The sequence below is a fragment of the Delphinus delphis genome, chromosome 16 (assembly GCF_949987515.2).
Source record: "Delphinus delphis chromosome 16, mDelDel1.2, whole genome shotgun sequence".
Lineage (NCBI taxonomy): Eukaryota > Metazoa > Chordata > Mammalia > Artiodactyla > Delphinidae > Delphinus > Delphinus delphis.
The window spans coordinates 60,551,238-60,567,458 of NC_082698.1; the positions used below are offsets into that span (position 1 = coordinate 60,551,238).

General features: G+C 56.7%; 1 protein-coding gene across 1 annotated transcript in view; it reads right to left on the minus strand.

Annotated features, from left to right (window-relative positions):
• Positions 1 to 222: 222 nt before the first annotated feature.
• CDH23 (cadherin related 23) overlaps positions 223 to 16,221 on the minus strand; it is a 392,970-nt gene continuing 376,971 nt past the window's right edge. Inside the window, 21 exon segments of the mRNA XM_060034829.1 lie at positions 223 to 1,162; positions 2,056 to 2,160; positions 2,591 to 2,713; positions 2,900 to 3,029; positions 3,512 to 3,572; positions 3,722 to 3,762; positions 3,908 to 3,987; positions 4,070 to 4,190; positions 4,610 to 4,707; positions 5,056 to 5,312; positions 6,657 to 6,818; positions 6,898 to 7,149; positions 7,251 to 7,380; positions 8,126 to 8,239; positions 8,410 to 8,601; positions 10,604 to 10,815; positions 10,965 to 11,142; positions 12,691 to 12,810; positions 13,803 to 13,940; positions 14,164 to 14,333; positions 14,879 to 15,103. Of these exon segments, the coding sequence (XP_059890812.1) occupies positions 836 to 1,162; positions 2,056 to 2,160; positions 2,591 to 2,713; positions 2,900 to 3,029; positions 3,512 to 3,572; positions 3,722 to 3,762; positions 3,908 to 3,987; positions 4,070 to 4,190; positions 4,610 to 4,707; positions 5,056 to 5,312; positions 6,657 to 6,818; positions 6,898 to 7,149; positions 7,251 to 7,380; positions 8,126 to 8,239; positions 8,410 to 8,601; positions 10,604 to 10,815; positions 10,965 to 11,142; positions 12,691 to 12,810; positions 13,803 to 13,940; positions 14,164 to 14,333; positions 14,879 to 15,103 (3,236 nt within the window). The 3' untranslated portion in view covers positions 223 to 835.

The following is a 16,221-nucleotide window of genomic DNA, read 5'->3' on the forward strand; positions in this document are numbered from 1 at the left end:
CTGACACACCTGGGGCCAGCAGTGGGCAGGGGAGTGCCCCCAAAGGTGGGTCCAGAGCTGCCCTGTCCTTTACCCCTGCAACCCACCGGCCCAGCCCCACGGGTGGTTTACCAGAGCCAGAGTGAATTGCCGGTTCCTTGTGACTTTTTTTTTTTTAAATTCAGACCATTCCAGAAACGTTCAGTGCGTATCAGTTGAACAAAACCAAGGGGAGAATATGGAGGGAATAACTTAATTTAAAAAAGGAATACACACGAACACTATATTCAAAACCCAAGGGAACATCAGTCGTTTTATGAGCCCGGCACGTTTGGAAAGCCAGTGAAATGGGAGAATGCCGTTGGCTGACAATGACCATGTCTGTGTGGGGAAGCAGGGATTACTCACTGCCCCCACCTGGATGTCCGGCCAGGGATGTGGCAGAAATGCACTGGGACTTGAACTGGGGTCAGAGAGTCAAGGCCAGGCAGGGTATGCCTGCTCTGGGCTCCCTCCCCGGTGCTGGACGCCTGTGCCGTGAGGTGGGGTGGGAGGGGAAGAGGGCCAGCTTGGCCTCTTGGTGACCCTCCTTACCTCGTTCTTAGATACTCACCATTTCTGTTTGGTTTTCTTAAAAAAATAACATTTTATGAAGGTAGAGATCAGATGCCGAATGAGCGTCTGGCAAAAGTGGAATCTGAGCAGCTGACGTGGGCCCTGCTTCTGGGCCGACCCAAGGCTGCGCGCCCAGAGCTGCCTAGGGAGGGCCCTCCCCCGCCCGGAGGTCCTGCCCCTGCTCTCGCCCCGGGAGGGGTGGGGTTGGGCTGCTCATACCCGTCGGGCTCCCCCCATCTAGTCATAGCTCTGTGATCTCCAGGGGGCTCTCCACGATCACGTCGCGAAGCTTGTGCCGGGGCGTGGATTTGGCGGACTCGGTGCGGGCGTTGCGCTCGAAGGCGCTGGCTTCGGCGGCGGTCAGCGTCTCCAGCGAGCGGCCCAGGCCCTTCTGGTCGTCCTCGGGCAGGCTGTTGAGGTCGGTAGCCAGCAGCGTGCCCGTGCTGCCGTGCGTCACGTGGATCCCGCCTGGCCCTCTGAGCTCCGTAGGTGGCTTGTGGCAGAAGCGCAGGCTGCCCTGGCCGGGGCTGCGCTCCCCTGGCTCCTCTTCCAGCTCAGTCTGGATCAGCTGCAAGAGGCCGGGACCCGCACATGTTCAGGGCAGGCCCAGGCCCTGAGCAGGTGGATGGCCCCGAGTCCCACCTGCTATGGGCCTGTTGCCTCCCTGCTGCACACGAGGACCCCTGGGCTCGTGCCGCAGCAGGCCTGTGCGGCCTGTGGCAGTGTTTCTCAAACTGGGTACAGAGGGGAGCCGTGGATACTTCTGGTGCTACAGATGTGTTGTCCGGAGCGTGGGCTTCCTATGAGAATCTTTCAGATCTCCTGTGTTCACTTTGATCTATAAAGACCCTGTGACTGCGGTTGTGGCATCTGGATTGGTTACCACGTTGGCCTTAAGCAGGATCAGCTCCTAACTGTGGCCAGCTGGAAAGTGTCCACAGTTGAAGCTGGAGGGGATTAATAAGGTAGAGCAGAGGCTCACAAATGGCACTTTTGTCCTGTGTGGAGCTGTTCCGTTTTAGCTACTCCAGTTGAGAATATTGGCCCAGCTGGAAATCTGGGTTTTTAGATAAAGTCTGACTTTCTAAAGTGTTGACATATCACTGCAGGCAAATAAATATGTATATCTATTTGACCCTACAGCCAATTTCTTAAAATGATATCACCTCTCAAAGGTATCTTCTTGGGGCTCCTGAAGTCTAAGAAACACTGCCTCAACACCCACCCACCCACCCCTGGGGAAGCCCACTGTGGAGCCCAGATAGCAGAAGCAGAGCCCGCCGTCTGACTCTCTGAGCCCCCACCCAGTGCAGTCTTGGGCCCTAGCTGCTGATCTCCAGAGACTCCGAGGAGGATGAACGAGAGAGAGAGAGAGAGAGAGAGAGAGAGAGAGAGAGAGAGAGCGAGCGAGCGCACCCCCAGGGCTGGGGCACAGCACACAGCTCCCGGCCCACCCGCTACCTCGGAGATGGAGGAGTGGCAGGAGGAGGCTTTTTGCACCATCCGCTGTGCAAAGAGCTTTTTGAGCCGCAGGTAATCCTCCAGGACCACCTTCAGCAGCGAGCCCTGGGGGAGGGAAAGTGTTAACCCCCAACCAAGGCCCTCCCCTGCCTGCGCCGCCCATCACTCACTCCCATAACTAACTCGGGTGGGGGTGACGGAAGGCACTCTGGGAGTGTAGGATGTACAGGCGTCTGATCCTAGGGTAGAGGACTGAGAGCAGAGCCTGGTGACGGCGGCCAGACAGAGCCCACGTGGGCTTGTATCTCAGAGTCCCGGCCTCCAGGACACTGCAGGCTGAAGCAGCTCCTTATCAGCCCGGGGCCCTGGCCCCTCTCTGCCTCGGTGTTCTTGCGCCCCCGTGGAGGGCAGGTCTAGCTGAGTCCCTAGAGGTGGAGAAAGCTGTTTCCCAGGATCCTCCCCACTCCCTGCATCCTCTGGAGCAAGTCCGAGCTCAGCCAGGGGTCTGGGTGCAGGAGCTGCGAGGAGGGCTCACCTTGATGGGCCCCTCCCGAATGATCTGGCCCAGCTTGGCAATGTTGTCATACTCCTGGATGGCCGCCCGCAGGTACCGGTCATCATCAGGCTTGACTGCTGCTGGTTCACGCCCAAAAGTTCCCTGGGGAGAGAGGGGGCGCGTTAGCTGGAGCTGAGGTAGACCGCGCACGCACACGTGCAGGGCAGTGGACCGGTTCCCCCGCAGCCAGCCAGCTCCTTGGCCAGCGATGGCAAAGAGCGTACGCTACCTCCACCTGTCCCTCCTGACTGTCCACCCCATCCCTGCCCGGCCCGGGCCTGGGCTCACGTGGGTGCGGGTGGGGCTGCTCCACAGGTCGGCGATCTCACTCAGGTTCTCCGGCAGGTCATCCTCGTGCTCTGCCTGGGCAGCCAGCTCCAGGTTCCGGCAGAAAGGATCCAGCCACACGGGGTTGGCCCTGCAGGTGGGGAGTGGGGTTGACTCCAGGCTCGAGTGGACAGATGCCCTTGAAGCCTCGCCCCTAACCCCCCCACCGTTTCCCAGGCCGTAGTTGTGCTTTTCACAGGACTGGGCCTTCAGGGCCGTGAGAGGCAGGGCCCTTGCCTGTGGTACCCGTGGGTGCGTCCTCCCGCCTCAGGATCCTGCTAGAACCAGGACAACGTGTCCATCTGGATCAGCTTTGGTGCAGAGTCCTCACCCTGTATCCGATGCCCAAAGCCTACGCCCCCTGGCACTTGGGACCCAGTCAGGGTGGGGAGCCCAACTCGGTGGAGAGAGAGGGGTACCCGGCCCAGCAGGGGGCGCCCACACCCCAGGTTTCAGCCAGTCCATGATGCCCTCAGTGCTTGAGAGGCAGCGGGGGCTTCACCGCAGCTGGGTCCTGGGTGGGTCTCCCCAAAGTGCACCCGGCCGGGTTCAGGGACACCACTTCTCACTCACCCGTCAAAGGAAAACTTGTTGGTGTTGGGCATGTCCATGATGTCAACGAAGCCGCGATTCCCTGCAGGAGAAGGGTTGGGGTGTGGGGGGAGGGGTAGACCCGGCTGGGGAGCTGGGCCTGAGCCAGCCCTATGGGGCCCGGGCTGTCACCCTAGGCCCTCAGGGGCCCCTCCTGCCCTCCCACCTCCCCACCCATCACAGCCCTCTGACCTGCCGAGCCAGCCACGATGGCTTTGAGCTTCCTCTTGTGTCTGGAAAGAAGCAGAGGGGCCGGTGAAGGAGGCTGCGGCTGGGCTGGCGTCTCAGGGCCTCATGGCCCTGCCTGCCTCCCTGACTGTCCCAGCAGCGGGGCTGGTCAGCCTGTCTCAAAAGGCAGGGCACGTAGGGGTCACTCACACGGTCCTGTAGTACCAGTTCATGAGGATGAAGAGCATGGCAGCCAGGAAGAGGAGAAGGGCCAGGACGATGGTCGCCATCTAGGGCAGCAGGGCCAAGCATGAGTGGCTGAGAGCACCCGGGGCAACAAGGGGATGGTGGGGGCGGTGTCACCAGGGGTACCTGCAGGGCGGACATGTCTTCGGGCAGCTGGATAGAGATGGCGGGCTGCACGTCTAGGACGTTGTAGTTCCGGAATAGATTCCTCAGCTGCTCCTTGTTTTCATCGATCATCTGGATCACCCTGGGCGAGGGGCAGGGGCCTCAGCTCCCATCCTCGGCCGTTCCCCGAGAGCCCGTCCCACTCAGGCCGGCCTGCCCCCACATTCACCCCCGACCAAGCCTTGCAAGATTAAGGCGCACCCAGCTCGGATAGCTCTGTATCTTACATGGTTCACCATCCCTTCACACAAGCTCCTGCCTGCTGCTCACAGTTGCTGTAATACTCCCATTTCACACATGGGGAGGGTAAGGCTCCGGCGGGTGGAGCTCTGCTCATACACCCAGACCGTGTTCTCTCCACCCGCCCTGCCCACGTCTGGGGTAGAGCCCCCATACAGCAGGCCTGATGGCGTCATCCGTGCCTCCTTAGTGGGTCCCCTCTCCGACTTCTAGGGCAGGGAGGCAGACCGAAAGACAGGCTGTGCACAGACGCCCACCCACCGGTCCACGTCCAGGATACGGTTGGTTTCGCGGTTCACCACGTGGATAAGCAGCTCTGTCTGTGCGAAGTTCACCCGACCCTTCGTGTCCACGTGGAACTAGGCGAGAAGGGGCATCATGGGGTGTGTGGCAGGAGCGAGGGATGGGATGGGCGCCTCTTCTAACAGCCTCTCCTGCCCTACCCTGCCAGTAAACCCATCCCTACTGGATGCTCACCAGGGGCCAAGCTTGATGCCAGTCACTGAACCAGGCACTACTATTAGCTCCCATTTTACAGATGAGGAAACTGAGACCCAGAGACCCGGAAGGACTTTCCCAAGGCCATGCATCTAGGAAATGACTGATCCCCTTCATACCCCTGACCTCTCTGCAATGCCCTGTCCCTGCGGCCTGGTCCCCCTTCTCCCTCCACTGCCCCACACCCCAACCCTTCTCCTGCAGGGTACCTGCACGTCATCGGTGTTGACAATGGCACCAGTGATGTTGGAGAGCAGGCGGATGAACTCCTCCTCGAAGCCACGCACACGGTCGGGGATCTCATTAATGACGATCTTGACCCGCTGGTCATCCCTCAGGATGTAGATGCCAATGATGGCTGTGTCATTGTGACCTGCCAGGTCTCGGGCCACAATGTCCACTACAAAGTAGCCAGGGCTGTAGGCCATGAAGAGATCGAAGGTGCGCAGGATGCCATCCACACTCCCTGTAGGGAAAGCCCGGGGGTGGTGCACTTTTTCTGGAGAATTCTAAGTTTTTATCTAAACGTGCTGCATATTAAAACACAACTTGGACAAGTTTGGGACTCTGCTGCCCCATGCTGGGATGCTACAGAACACTTCTGAGTTCCCTCAGTATCACCTCTCTGTCTCTTACACATACACGTGTGCTTCGTAATTCCACAGCCACAGCTGAGAGATGACCAGCAGTGGTACAGCATAGTCTGCTCTTAAAAGGCAGTAGACCTGGGTTCAAAATCTGCCACTTTCTAGCTTTGTGACCTTTAGCAAGCCTCTCTATGCTTATTAAGGTTAAGAGCAGTGCGAACTCAGAGGACAAAGGGATGGTGTCTAGTTGTGTGACCGGGGGTGGCAGCTCATGAACTAGACTACAAAGGGTGGCTAGCGGGAGCATATCTGAAGGCAGAGTTGGAGGTCAGAGTGGTATTCCAGGAGGTGAAGGCCACGGGAGGACGGCGTGGAGCAGGCTGAAGCCATGGTGAGCAGGTCAGCCTGGGTGGGCGCAGTGCACTCAAGGGTAGTGAGGGGCTGTGAAACCAGAAAGAGGGATTAGGAGGAAGACCTGGGGAGCTTTGAAAGCCAGGCCAAGGAGGCTGGATTGATTGCTGTGGGCAGAGAAGAGCAGGGAAGGGGCTGGAGCTGGAGGTATGGTAATGTGACACCCACTGGGACACCTTCTAGAACACCTTCTAGAACCTAACAAAGAGACGCTCAGCTATCCACACAGGCAGATTCACAAGCAAACATGCATACTTCTACGTACAAGTGTGCTTTGTACACCTGGGGAGAATTCTGGCTCCCCAGTGCCTACCTAGCGCAATGCCTGATGCAGGCGAGGGTGAGGTGCACAAATGGAAAGATGGGTGGATCTATGGAAAGGAGAATGGGAGGATGGATGGACGGACGGACGGACAAATGGGTAGATGGGTGGGCAGATGGATGAATGAGAGGATGGATGGATGGGTGGACAGATAGATGAATAGGTGGGTGGACTGATGGATTGTTCAGTGGGATGGGTGGGTGGGTGGATGGATGAGGAGATGGGAAGAAGAAGAGAAGAAAGTGGGTGGGTAGATGTAGAGATGGATAGGTGGATTAGAGAATAGATCGAAAGATAGGTGGACGAATAAAAGGATTAACAGATAATGGCTGGCTGGCTGTCTGGCTGAAGGATGGATGAATGGATGGATGGGTGGGCGAATGGAAGGACTGACACAGCTGGTTGGCTGGCCGGCCACCTATACCCTGGGGTAACCCTACAGACCATATCTCCTCCAGACGATAGTCCATGAAGTGGCTGGAGCCCCTACCCATCGTGAAGACCTGGCCCACATCCTCAGAGTCATTGGCAAAGGCCCGGAAGTAGTGGATGGCCAGGATGCTGTAGAAGACGAGGCTGTTGTTGCCAATATCTGCATCCAGGGCCAGCACTTGGATCAACTCTGAGCCCATTTTAGCGTCGGTGGCCACTCCTGCAGGAACGGGCAAGCGGGTGTAAGCGGCAGAGCAGAGGCCATCCCACACCCCAGGCCCAGGCTCTGGTCCCTGCACCTGCAGTGTACTCAGCCTTGGTGAAGCGTGGTGGCTGGTCGTTGATGTCCTCCAGCACGACACGCACTTCCTGCAGGGTGAGGTCAGTGACCAGGTCCAGGGCTAGGGAGTGCCCCCGGGGAGGTGTCCAGCTGCGATTGCTTGAGGCCTTGACGATGAAGGAGAAGACAGCTTCGCGCTCCCTGTCCAGGTCCCGCAGCACCAGCAGACGCCCGTCGGGCTGCAGCTGGAAGTTCTTCTCTTCGTCGCCGGCTGAGGGGGGGACCATGGCACAGCGTGAGGGGCAGGGCGGGGGCATATTTGGGTCATCTCCAGCCCCAGGGTAGGTAGGCACTAGCCCCGTCAGGCCTCACCTGCGATGAAGTAGTACACGATGGCGTTGGGGCCCTCGTCTGCGTCCACAGCGCCTGTCACGTTGCCCACGAGGGTGCCACGTGGTGAGTGCTCGGGAACTGTCATCAACTGGTACTGGGGGCTGCCTTTCTGCAGGGGGAGAGGGAGGTCGTGGGAGGCCAAGGGAAGGCCTGAGCTCCTGGCTCCTGCCAGAGGGCCCTAGGCAGTGTTTTTGTGGGTGCTGAGGGAATTTTTTGCCCAGGCCTTGTGGGGCGAGAGAAATTGCTGTAACCTCAAGGGAGCAAGGGCTGGGCTGGAGACACTCCAGCTCTGCCCTCAGGGAGTGTCACCCGTGACATCCGCCATGAGGGCAGGGCTGAGCTTGGCACGTTCTCTGAAGTCTCCCAGCACTTAGATGGATGTTTGAATGAGGAGGGCATGAGCTTGAGCGTGCTCTCTCTCTGTCTCTCTCACACACACGCACGCACGCACGCACACGGTCTCCAGGGAACATTACATCCTAGGTGCACGCAAGAAGAAAAAACCACCAAGTTAGAGAGTCTGAGTCCACATGAAGAGGTTCAGCCCCAGCTCGCTAAAGCAGAACTGATTTTCAGGCTTCTTGTGTGAGCGCGTATACAAACATGGGAACATCAGCTCCACGAGTCGGGCATTTTTGTCAGCTTTTTTGGCTTTTTTTTTTTTTTTTGGTCTGCTTTTTTGACTGCTGGATAATGCCTTGACCTAGTAGCTGCTCAATAAATATTCTGTGAAGTGCTGGCAGTTTCCACGTGTAACCACGTGTGTCTACGGCACAGTGTGCACAGGAAAGTGTGTGCTTGCAGGCAGGTGAGTCCCTGTGTGGGTGACCAGTGCAGGGGATGGGTGAGCTCACCGGAGGCCTCACGAAGAGGGGTTCATTGTCATCGATGTCCTCCAGGGCCACCAGCAGTGGCTGCATAGTCTCATAAGGCACCGGCTGGCCCAAGTCGCTGGCCACCAGGATGAGCTGGGGGGCGGAGAAGTGCAGTCAGAGGAAGAGACGAAGGGCCCCAGGCAGGCATCCCCAGAGGACAGGTCACTACCCTCGCAGACATTCTAGGTGGGGACATTGTGGTCCTGTGCCCAGAGCAGTCTCTTCTTTGGCCCCGCCCCTCATGCCATGCCCCACCCCCTTACACTGTACACTGCCTGCTTCTCTCTGTCCAGGCGCTGCGCGGTCTGGATGAGCCCACTGACTGGGTCGATGGTGAAGTACTCCCAGTCCCGGTTGCCTGTTGTCTTCAGGAAGCTGTAGCGCACGGCCCCATTGAGGCCCTCGTCCTCGTCTGTGGCATAGACCTCGTACACGTTGGAGCGCAGTGGGATCTCCTGCAGGGGGCACAGGAGGGAGGCTCCTGGGGCATCTTGAGAGAATCCCAGCTCCCAGACCCGATGGAGCTCTTGTTCTTTCTCCTCCCCTAGCAGAATGTCCTCGCCACCTTTCAGCATCCTTAGGAAACGCCTGTCTGCTTGGCTGGACTCTCCTGGAGTCTGAGCATCTGCTAGAACATCCCTTCACCCCACCCCCAGCTAAGGCCACTGCCCACTGAAAGTCCAGCCTGGGATCCACCATGCTGCAGACTCTCTCAGGGCGACACCCTTCCGGGGGCTATCCCATCCCTCCGATCCCACTGCATGCTGAGGTTTAGAAGACAGAAGGGGAATCCCAAAGCTGAGGCCACAGCCACCCTGTGTTCCCAGGTCTGTCTTGCTCTCTTCTACCCCAATCACAGAAGTTCTAGGTATCCCCAAACAACACCATCCACCCAACGGGGTACCTGAAAATGGGGGGCATGCAGGTAGGGTGACATGGTATGACATGGTGGCTAGAGACTGGACACGTGCATGCTAATCTGTTACTAAATCACCACGTGACCTAGACATGTCGCTTCACCTCTCTCTGCCTCAGCCTCCCGAGTTCGAGTTAAGTCTGAGATATCAAAAAACCCAATTTACGTCAGACATTGACCCATGAAAAGGCTGCCAAGGGCACAAGAAAAAAACAAGTTTCTTTGCTTTTAGTTCAAAAATGATCAGCTCAGCATGGTTTCACTGTTTACCTCATTGATCACGACAATCAGAAACTCCAAATGGCAGTCACATCTAATTGACAGAAAGTGGGATGACAGACATAATTCCTTAACAAATGCTGGTTGTTTGGAAGACATGAACCTTTCAAAATAGGGACCCCTTGAAGGGAAAAAACTTAGTAAAAGGGGGGGCTTTGGTGTGCAAAAGAACTAGATTATTATTAATTGATACCCTGCCTCACGCTACAAAAAAAGATTTGAGGCAGCTTACGAGAATGCATACACAACAATAAGAGTAAATAAGTTAAAAAAAAATCAGGGTAAAGAAAAACCATGGTTGGCAGGAAGATGGAAACTGAGGGATGGGAGATAAGGCGTGTGTGCTAAGTCCCTGCAACATCATTCACGGTGGGCTGACCACTATGAGCTCCCTAGTGGGCAAAGCAAAGAGGGCCACTGCATCATTGCAGTAGACACAGGAAAGGGCAAATCACAAGGTAAAAGCATAGAGTTTCCTAGAGCTCAGCCCTGGGAGAAATTTCTCTTGTGGGACCTCAAAGAGGAGATAGAGTGACAGCAAGGACTTAACACTGACATTCTGAGATGTGGAGACATGCTGAAGTTTGGGGAGCAAAGAACAAGTGGGAGACACCCCAAGTATTCTACCAAGGAGCATTTTGGGCTTGGGTGCTGAGAGGAAGGAGGGGAAGGGCAGGAGTCAAAGGAGTACTTCCCCATCTTTACAAGACAACTGAGAGCAAGGCATGAAAGAAGAATTGGAGGTAGTCAGAAGCTCAGCCACTTCCCCTTGTTTCTTATTTTGATGCACATCCTCAAGTCCCAGGCTGTCTCCACACTGGTATCAGCAGGAACAACAGACGGACGGAAGGGGCTATGTGTTTATTTTGAGACAAGTGTAGGGGAAGTGACTTGCGGGGAGACTGTCCTTCTTGCAGACGTTTAGGAGCAAGAGATGGGGCATCTACTATTATAAGTCCCACTTTGCAGATGAAAAAACAGACTCAGAGAAGTCACTTGCTCAAGGTCATTTGGCTGGTAAGCGATAGAGTCTGATGTGAATCCAAGAGCCTTTGCTGGCCCAGCCCTTCTTACTAACGACTGTTCAATACTGCCCTGTGTGGCACTGAGCTGGCCCGTTCCCTACTCTGGCCTCAGTTTCCCTGCTTTTGCAGTGGGGGCCCCTTTACCCTCTCAGGCTGCAGGATGACTGCAGGATGGAGAAGCGGGCTGAATACTGGAAGGGGGTGTAGGTAGCAGGAGGCCCCGGGGGTCAGCAGTACCTCTTTGATGTGGAGGATGGTGCCATTGGGTGGGCGCACGAAGACGGGGCGGTTGTCGTTGACGTCGATGACCTCCACCAGGAGCATGGCGGTGCCCCAGAGTGGGGGCTGTCCGCCATCCGTGGCCACCACGGTCAGGTTGAACCTCTCGTAGGACTTCAGTGGCCGCTTTGTGGTCACCAGGCCCGAGTCCATGTCCACGTGGAAGGCCTCTGGCAGGTGGGGGCAGGAGAGCAGGGCATGGCTCCAACTGAGACCTCCTTCCCATCCTTCCTCCTATTACGCCTGGCCTGGGGCTGCAGGAAGGCAGCCTGCCCCTCCCACCCCCTGAGGCATCCTTGGTGGGGAGCAGGCTACGTACCCACGCCCGGGCCCTCGAGGGAGTAGGCCAGCTCCGCATTGGAGCCCTCATCCTGGTCGGTGGCCATCATGGTGATGACGGAGGTGCCCGCTGGCTCATTCTCATACACGCTCGTGCTGAACTGGGGCTTGGAGAACTGTGGCCGGCAGTCATTGATGTCCAACACCTGGATTACCACCTGGAGGGGAGGGTGAGCTCAAAGGTCAGGAGCACATTGGGGGCTGCTTCCGGTGACCCGGTCACACAGGATTAAGCCGAGGTGGACAGTGCCCACTGTTTAGTCTGACCCCAAACTATTGATTTAACCCCCTGACCCTCAGTTTCCTTAGGTGTACGTTGGGGACAATAGGATTTTCTCTCTCAGGGGCTTGTGAGGCTTGTCCGTGATGGTCTATGCGCAGTCCCTGGCCTGAGTAAATGCTCAGCAACTCGTACCGTGGTTAACAGGTCATCTGTGTCTGGGTCCTGAAGCGGGGACTCCTCCCCACATAGCTCCTACTCTGTCCTCTGTTCCTTCCCACAGTGGCCCCATATATCTGACTCTACTTTCTGGACGCCCCTCTTGACTGGGATTTGTGTCTGGCCTGGGACTGGGCTCTGTCTGCTGACCCCAGAGCCCAGGGCAGGTCCTGTGGATACACCAGGAGGCCCTTTTTCCCTGGCTGCTGTGGCCCTGCCTGGCTGCATCCGTAACAGAGCCCTTCACAGCCATGAACCCCTTTCAGGGCACAAAGCGCTTTCCCACCTCGCATCTCCTGGACTCACCGCCAGGCTGGGAGGGAGGCATCATCGTCACTGCCCCTGCCCTCCACTCCCTGCAGCTTTGACAACCGAGGCTCGGAGAGGTTACATGACAAATGCAGTGTACTCAGCTAGTGGAACCTTAGGCTTCTGACTACAAATACTGTGCTCTTCCCAATACAGCACGTGCCTCTGTGACAGGACAGAATGCAGGTATGTGCGAGCGCTCCCAGCTCGGTTGCCTACCTGCCGAAGAGAATTCTTCTTTGCCCACCCAGCTTCTCACCTCCCCACCCTTCAGGAGACTTGTCTTTGGATGGTTAGGTTATTGCTGAGAATTGGAAGAACTGAATACAGAAAGACAGGACTGGAAAGGGCAGAAAGAAGGGGGAGAAAGAAAGAGAAAGCAAAGTCTTGAGGTGTGGGACTCTGGATGGAAATGGGGACAGAGCCTAAAGGTGGGATGCTGGCCTCCCCAGAGCAACTGTGTGGACAGTAGACCTGGAATGGAAATGGGGTTGTGAATTTGATCCCTCATTAATGTTTTTTTTTTTTTTTGGCCTAAAATAAGGAATTTATTCTCTCACTGTTCTGAAGACCAAAGTTCCTCATTAATGTTAAGAGACATAAAGATAAATGCTTTATAATTATGTTTGGTTGCTGGACCGTGTTTCTTTCAATGGGACAGCATGGAGACACTGGGCCATGTGGAGCCCCAGCCTTTATTTGGGTTACACCCAGGTATGTTTAGCTGCCTTAGCAGGGGTTTGACACAAGAAGTTTCTCCTACAGAGTCCCCGTCTCCCTGAGCCACAGCCATCGTGAACCCCCAGCTAAGCTCTTGCCTCTCCTTCCTGCCACCGCACCTCTTGAGGGGCCAGGGTGGTTCTGTTCCTGCCCTGCAGCAGCCATGCTCTAAAGGCTTTGCCTACTGCCTCCACAATGGCAGTCCTTAGTGTCTCTGCTCCACGCAAGGGTCCCTCACCTGCACCGAATTTTCTCGACGGTTGCTGGCTACATCTCCAGGGTTATCTTTGGCCAAGGCAGTCAGGATGTAGTGAGCCTTCTCCTCCCGGTCCAGAGAGGACAGAACATAGATGTCACCCTAGTAGGGGGAGGGTGGAGTCAGGTCCTTCATCAATTCAACAGGTATTTATTGAGCATCTGCTATGTGCAGTCACCGTTCTGGGCTCTGGAGATATAGCACTGAAGAGACCACAGCCCCTGTGCCCCGTGCAGCTCTCATTCTAGTGGTTCTTCTTGTCCTTACTACCCCAGTTCACCTGGAGATGCGATGAATGGCCCAGGCTGGAGCTCACTACCTGGCCAGGTACAAAGTAGTACTCCATAAGTATTCACTGTTCATGGTGCCAGGCCAGGAGTGTGTTTTATTGTTCACACCAAGAGGAAGGAGAGAAACCCTGCTGAAAGGGCAGAGTGCAGGGGGATGTGGGCAGGCGGTGGGAGGGAGAGTCCAGCTCCAGCCCCACAGCTGGGGAAGGCCCTGCCTGGCCAGCCACCCCCGGGCCACAGGGCTCTCTCGCTGTACTGCAAGAGCAACTTTGAACCAATTTGCCGACATTTAAAATCATCACCCATTTTTCTCTTGAACTTCTGCATTCCTACAAGTCTGAGACCCATGGGAGCATGGGGGCTATGTCCATGGGTGCTTCTTCCCTCTCCCAGCACTGAGGATGGGGCCATGTATACAGTAGGTGCTCAAATACTGCTCCCACTTTCCGCAGAGCTTCCTATTTTTGACAGTTTCAAAAAGCAGTCGCATGGACTTGAATCAAGTCTTCCGGTCTGGTGGAGACACATCTCAGTTTTTGTCCCACAAGGGGCTAGTTCCAAAAGACTCTGGCCACTTCCTCCCATGTCTCCTGGGACAGAAAGGCCGCAGTCTACAGGATGTCTGGGACTCTGAGAACAGGGCTTGCCAACTTGGCTGAAAGACCTCTGAGGCTATAGATGTCCAGGTGGCAGGACCCAGAAACAGGGGGATGACTGTAATACTTTTGGTGGCTTCTCAGCCTGTGACCCTGGGCCCTTCCCACTCCCCACTCCCCAAACCCAGGCCCTCCGTTGCCCACTCACTGTGTCGGGGTTGATAGCAAACTTGCCCTCGCCGTCCACAAGGCTGTACTCAATGAGGGCGAAGTTGCCTGAGTCGGCATCAGTAGCAGTGACTCTCAGGATGACTGTGCCCACAGGAGCATCCTCAAAGATGGCTCCCTGGAGCCCAGTGGGCAGGGAGAAAGCATGGGCCATGGTCAGTCCTAGAGTCTCAGCCCTTGCCCGAGAAACTCACTGATGCAGACAACCCAGGGCATCAAGCTACTCATGGGTGGTCATTCCCACGGGACTTAAAGGCTGGCAGGGTGGGAGTGGGAGATGCCCAAAGGTGCCAAGGAACGGATGCAGGTCCCAGACCCAATTTGTTGGCCTGGCCACCCACCTGGTAGGAGAGTTGGTCAAAGATGGGGTTGTTGTCATTGATGTCTACAATCTCCAGGTAGACAGGAATCTCAGCTGCCCGGGGTGGGGACCCATTGTCTGAGGCCCTCACGGTAAAGTTGAGCCAGTGCACTTCCTCATAGTCCACCGTCCGATTGGCAATGACCTTGCCTAAGACACAGAGACACCCTCTGCCCTTTTGGCCACCCCTCACTCGTGGAAGCTCTCTGAAGTATGAAGAGAGGGATCTGGGGCTCTGAGGGACGAGTGTGGTCCCTTGAAGGAGGAGGGTAGCCAGGCAGCACTGCCCAGGCCAGGGGGCCGAGAATCACTGGCATCCAGCTGTTCTCCTATTCACAAGTCAAAGGCATGTACGCTAACACGCTGAGGACCTCCTCTGGGACAATTCCCTCTTGGGCTTCTTGCCCCCTGAGTGATACTAACTGTGGAGCTTGGATGGTAGGGAGGGTGATGGAGTATTCCAGGTTTCCAGCAGACACCGAAAGGGGCTTCCATGCCGACCCAGAGCTAGGCACTCTGTCCTTGCCTGTAGTTTGGGCGTCTGGGAGTGACTAGAATGTTAGCCATACTGGCTCTGGCCTAGCCCGCTGAGGGGCCCCAACTGGAGGGTGAGAAGCGAGCCACGGTCCCTCTCGGAGGCTAAGCAGGCACAGACACATGTTCCCCAACCCTCCTCTGGCGGATTTCCCACCTACCTGCTGAGGAGTCTTCCAGCTGGACATAGCCTGGGGGTATCAGGTCCAGCAGGCTGTAGGTGATCAGCCCATTGAGGCCCTTGTCGGGGTCCACGGCTGCCACGGCGATGAGCGTGGTGCCTGGGGTGGCCCCCTCCAGGACCCTCTCCGTGTAGTAGGTGATCCCGAAGGGCTTGAATTGGGGCGTGTTATCGTTGACGTCCAGGATGTTGACCGTCAGCTTGGCTGGGGTGGAGGCAGGGGGTGAGGGTGGCATGAATGGGCCCCAGTGTGGCTGGGCCAGGCCTTCCTAAGTCTGAGCCAAACCCAGAGGGGATGGCAGCATCTCACAGTCCCCCTGGGGCTCCCTAGAGCTTGCCCCAAGCCTCAGGTGGTGGCACGGCACGTGACCCTCGCCTCCGGTGTGGTCACTCACTCTTCCATTGGGAAAGGGGCTCGGGTTCTGCCAACTGGCTGGGTAACCCTGGTGGAACCCCTGGCCTTCGCTGTGCCTCAGTTTCCTAACCTGTCCCATGAGACGGGACTAAGATGATCTTTAAGACCCTTTTCATGATTCAGCCTTTTGTTTCCTCTCTGAGTTGTTCCCTCTATATAACCAGCCTGGGCCCTTTGCCTCTCTGAGCCTGGGACAAGGATTGGGTTGGCCAAAAAGTTCGTTCCGGTTTTTCTGTAAGATGCCACGGAAAAGCCTGAATGAACTTTTTGGCCAACCCACAGGAGAAGACCAGGTCTGCCCTTCCTTCCTGAAAACTTGGGCCTCTGGGCTGTAAAGATAAGCCAGTATCTGCCAGGCCTATCTCCCCACCCCAGCAGCTGTCCTTGTCTCATGGCAGAGTCCACGTGAGGCCACCCCATCCCTACACCCTCCTCCCCACTCCCTGCTTGGCCCACACAAAATCCAGTGCCTCTGAGCAGCCCGTCCGGGCTCAGGCTGCAGGCGGGGTGGCCTGTGCCCAGCTGCAGAAGGCAGCATGCGTGCCCCTCTCTTCTCTGCCGTGGTGCCAGGGTGGTGTCTGTGGCCTCAATTCACCTTTCCTTGCTCTTTGCTTCCTCTGGCCTGACCAGGTGGCTTCTTTTCAGACCTGAAGTTCCTATCTCACATCCAACCACAACCTGCTTCCCAGTTCTGACAATGGGATTCCAACCTAAGTCTCTGTCAACCCATCCTTTTCTCAGTCCCCTGCCAGCCTCTACCAAGCCTTCTCCCTACTCTGAGCCTTTGGAGTTCAAGATCACACACAATTCTGGGCTTCTGGATCCCCCACTGCTGAGCTCTGCCTGACAGCTGGGACCCAGGGCCCCCCTCAGCCTCACTGTAGCTGCCACCTCCCCTCCCCCCCGCG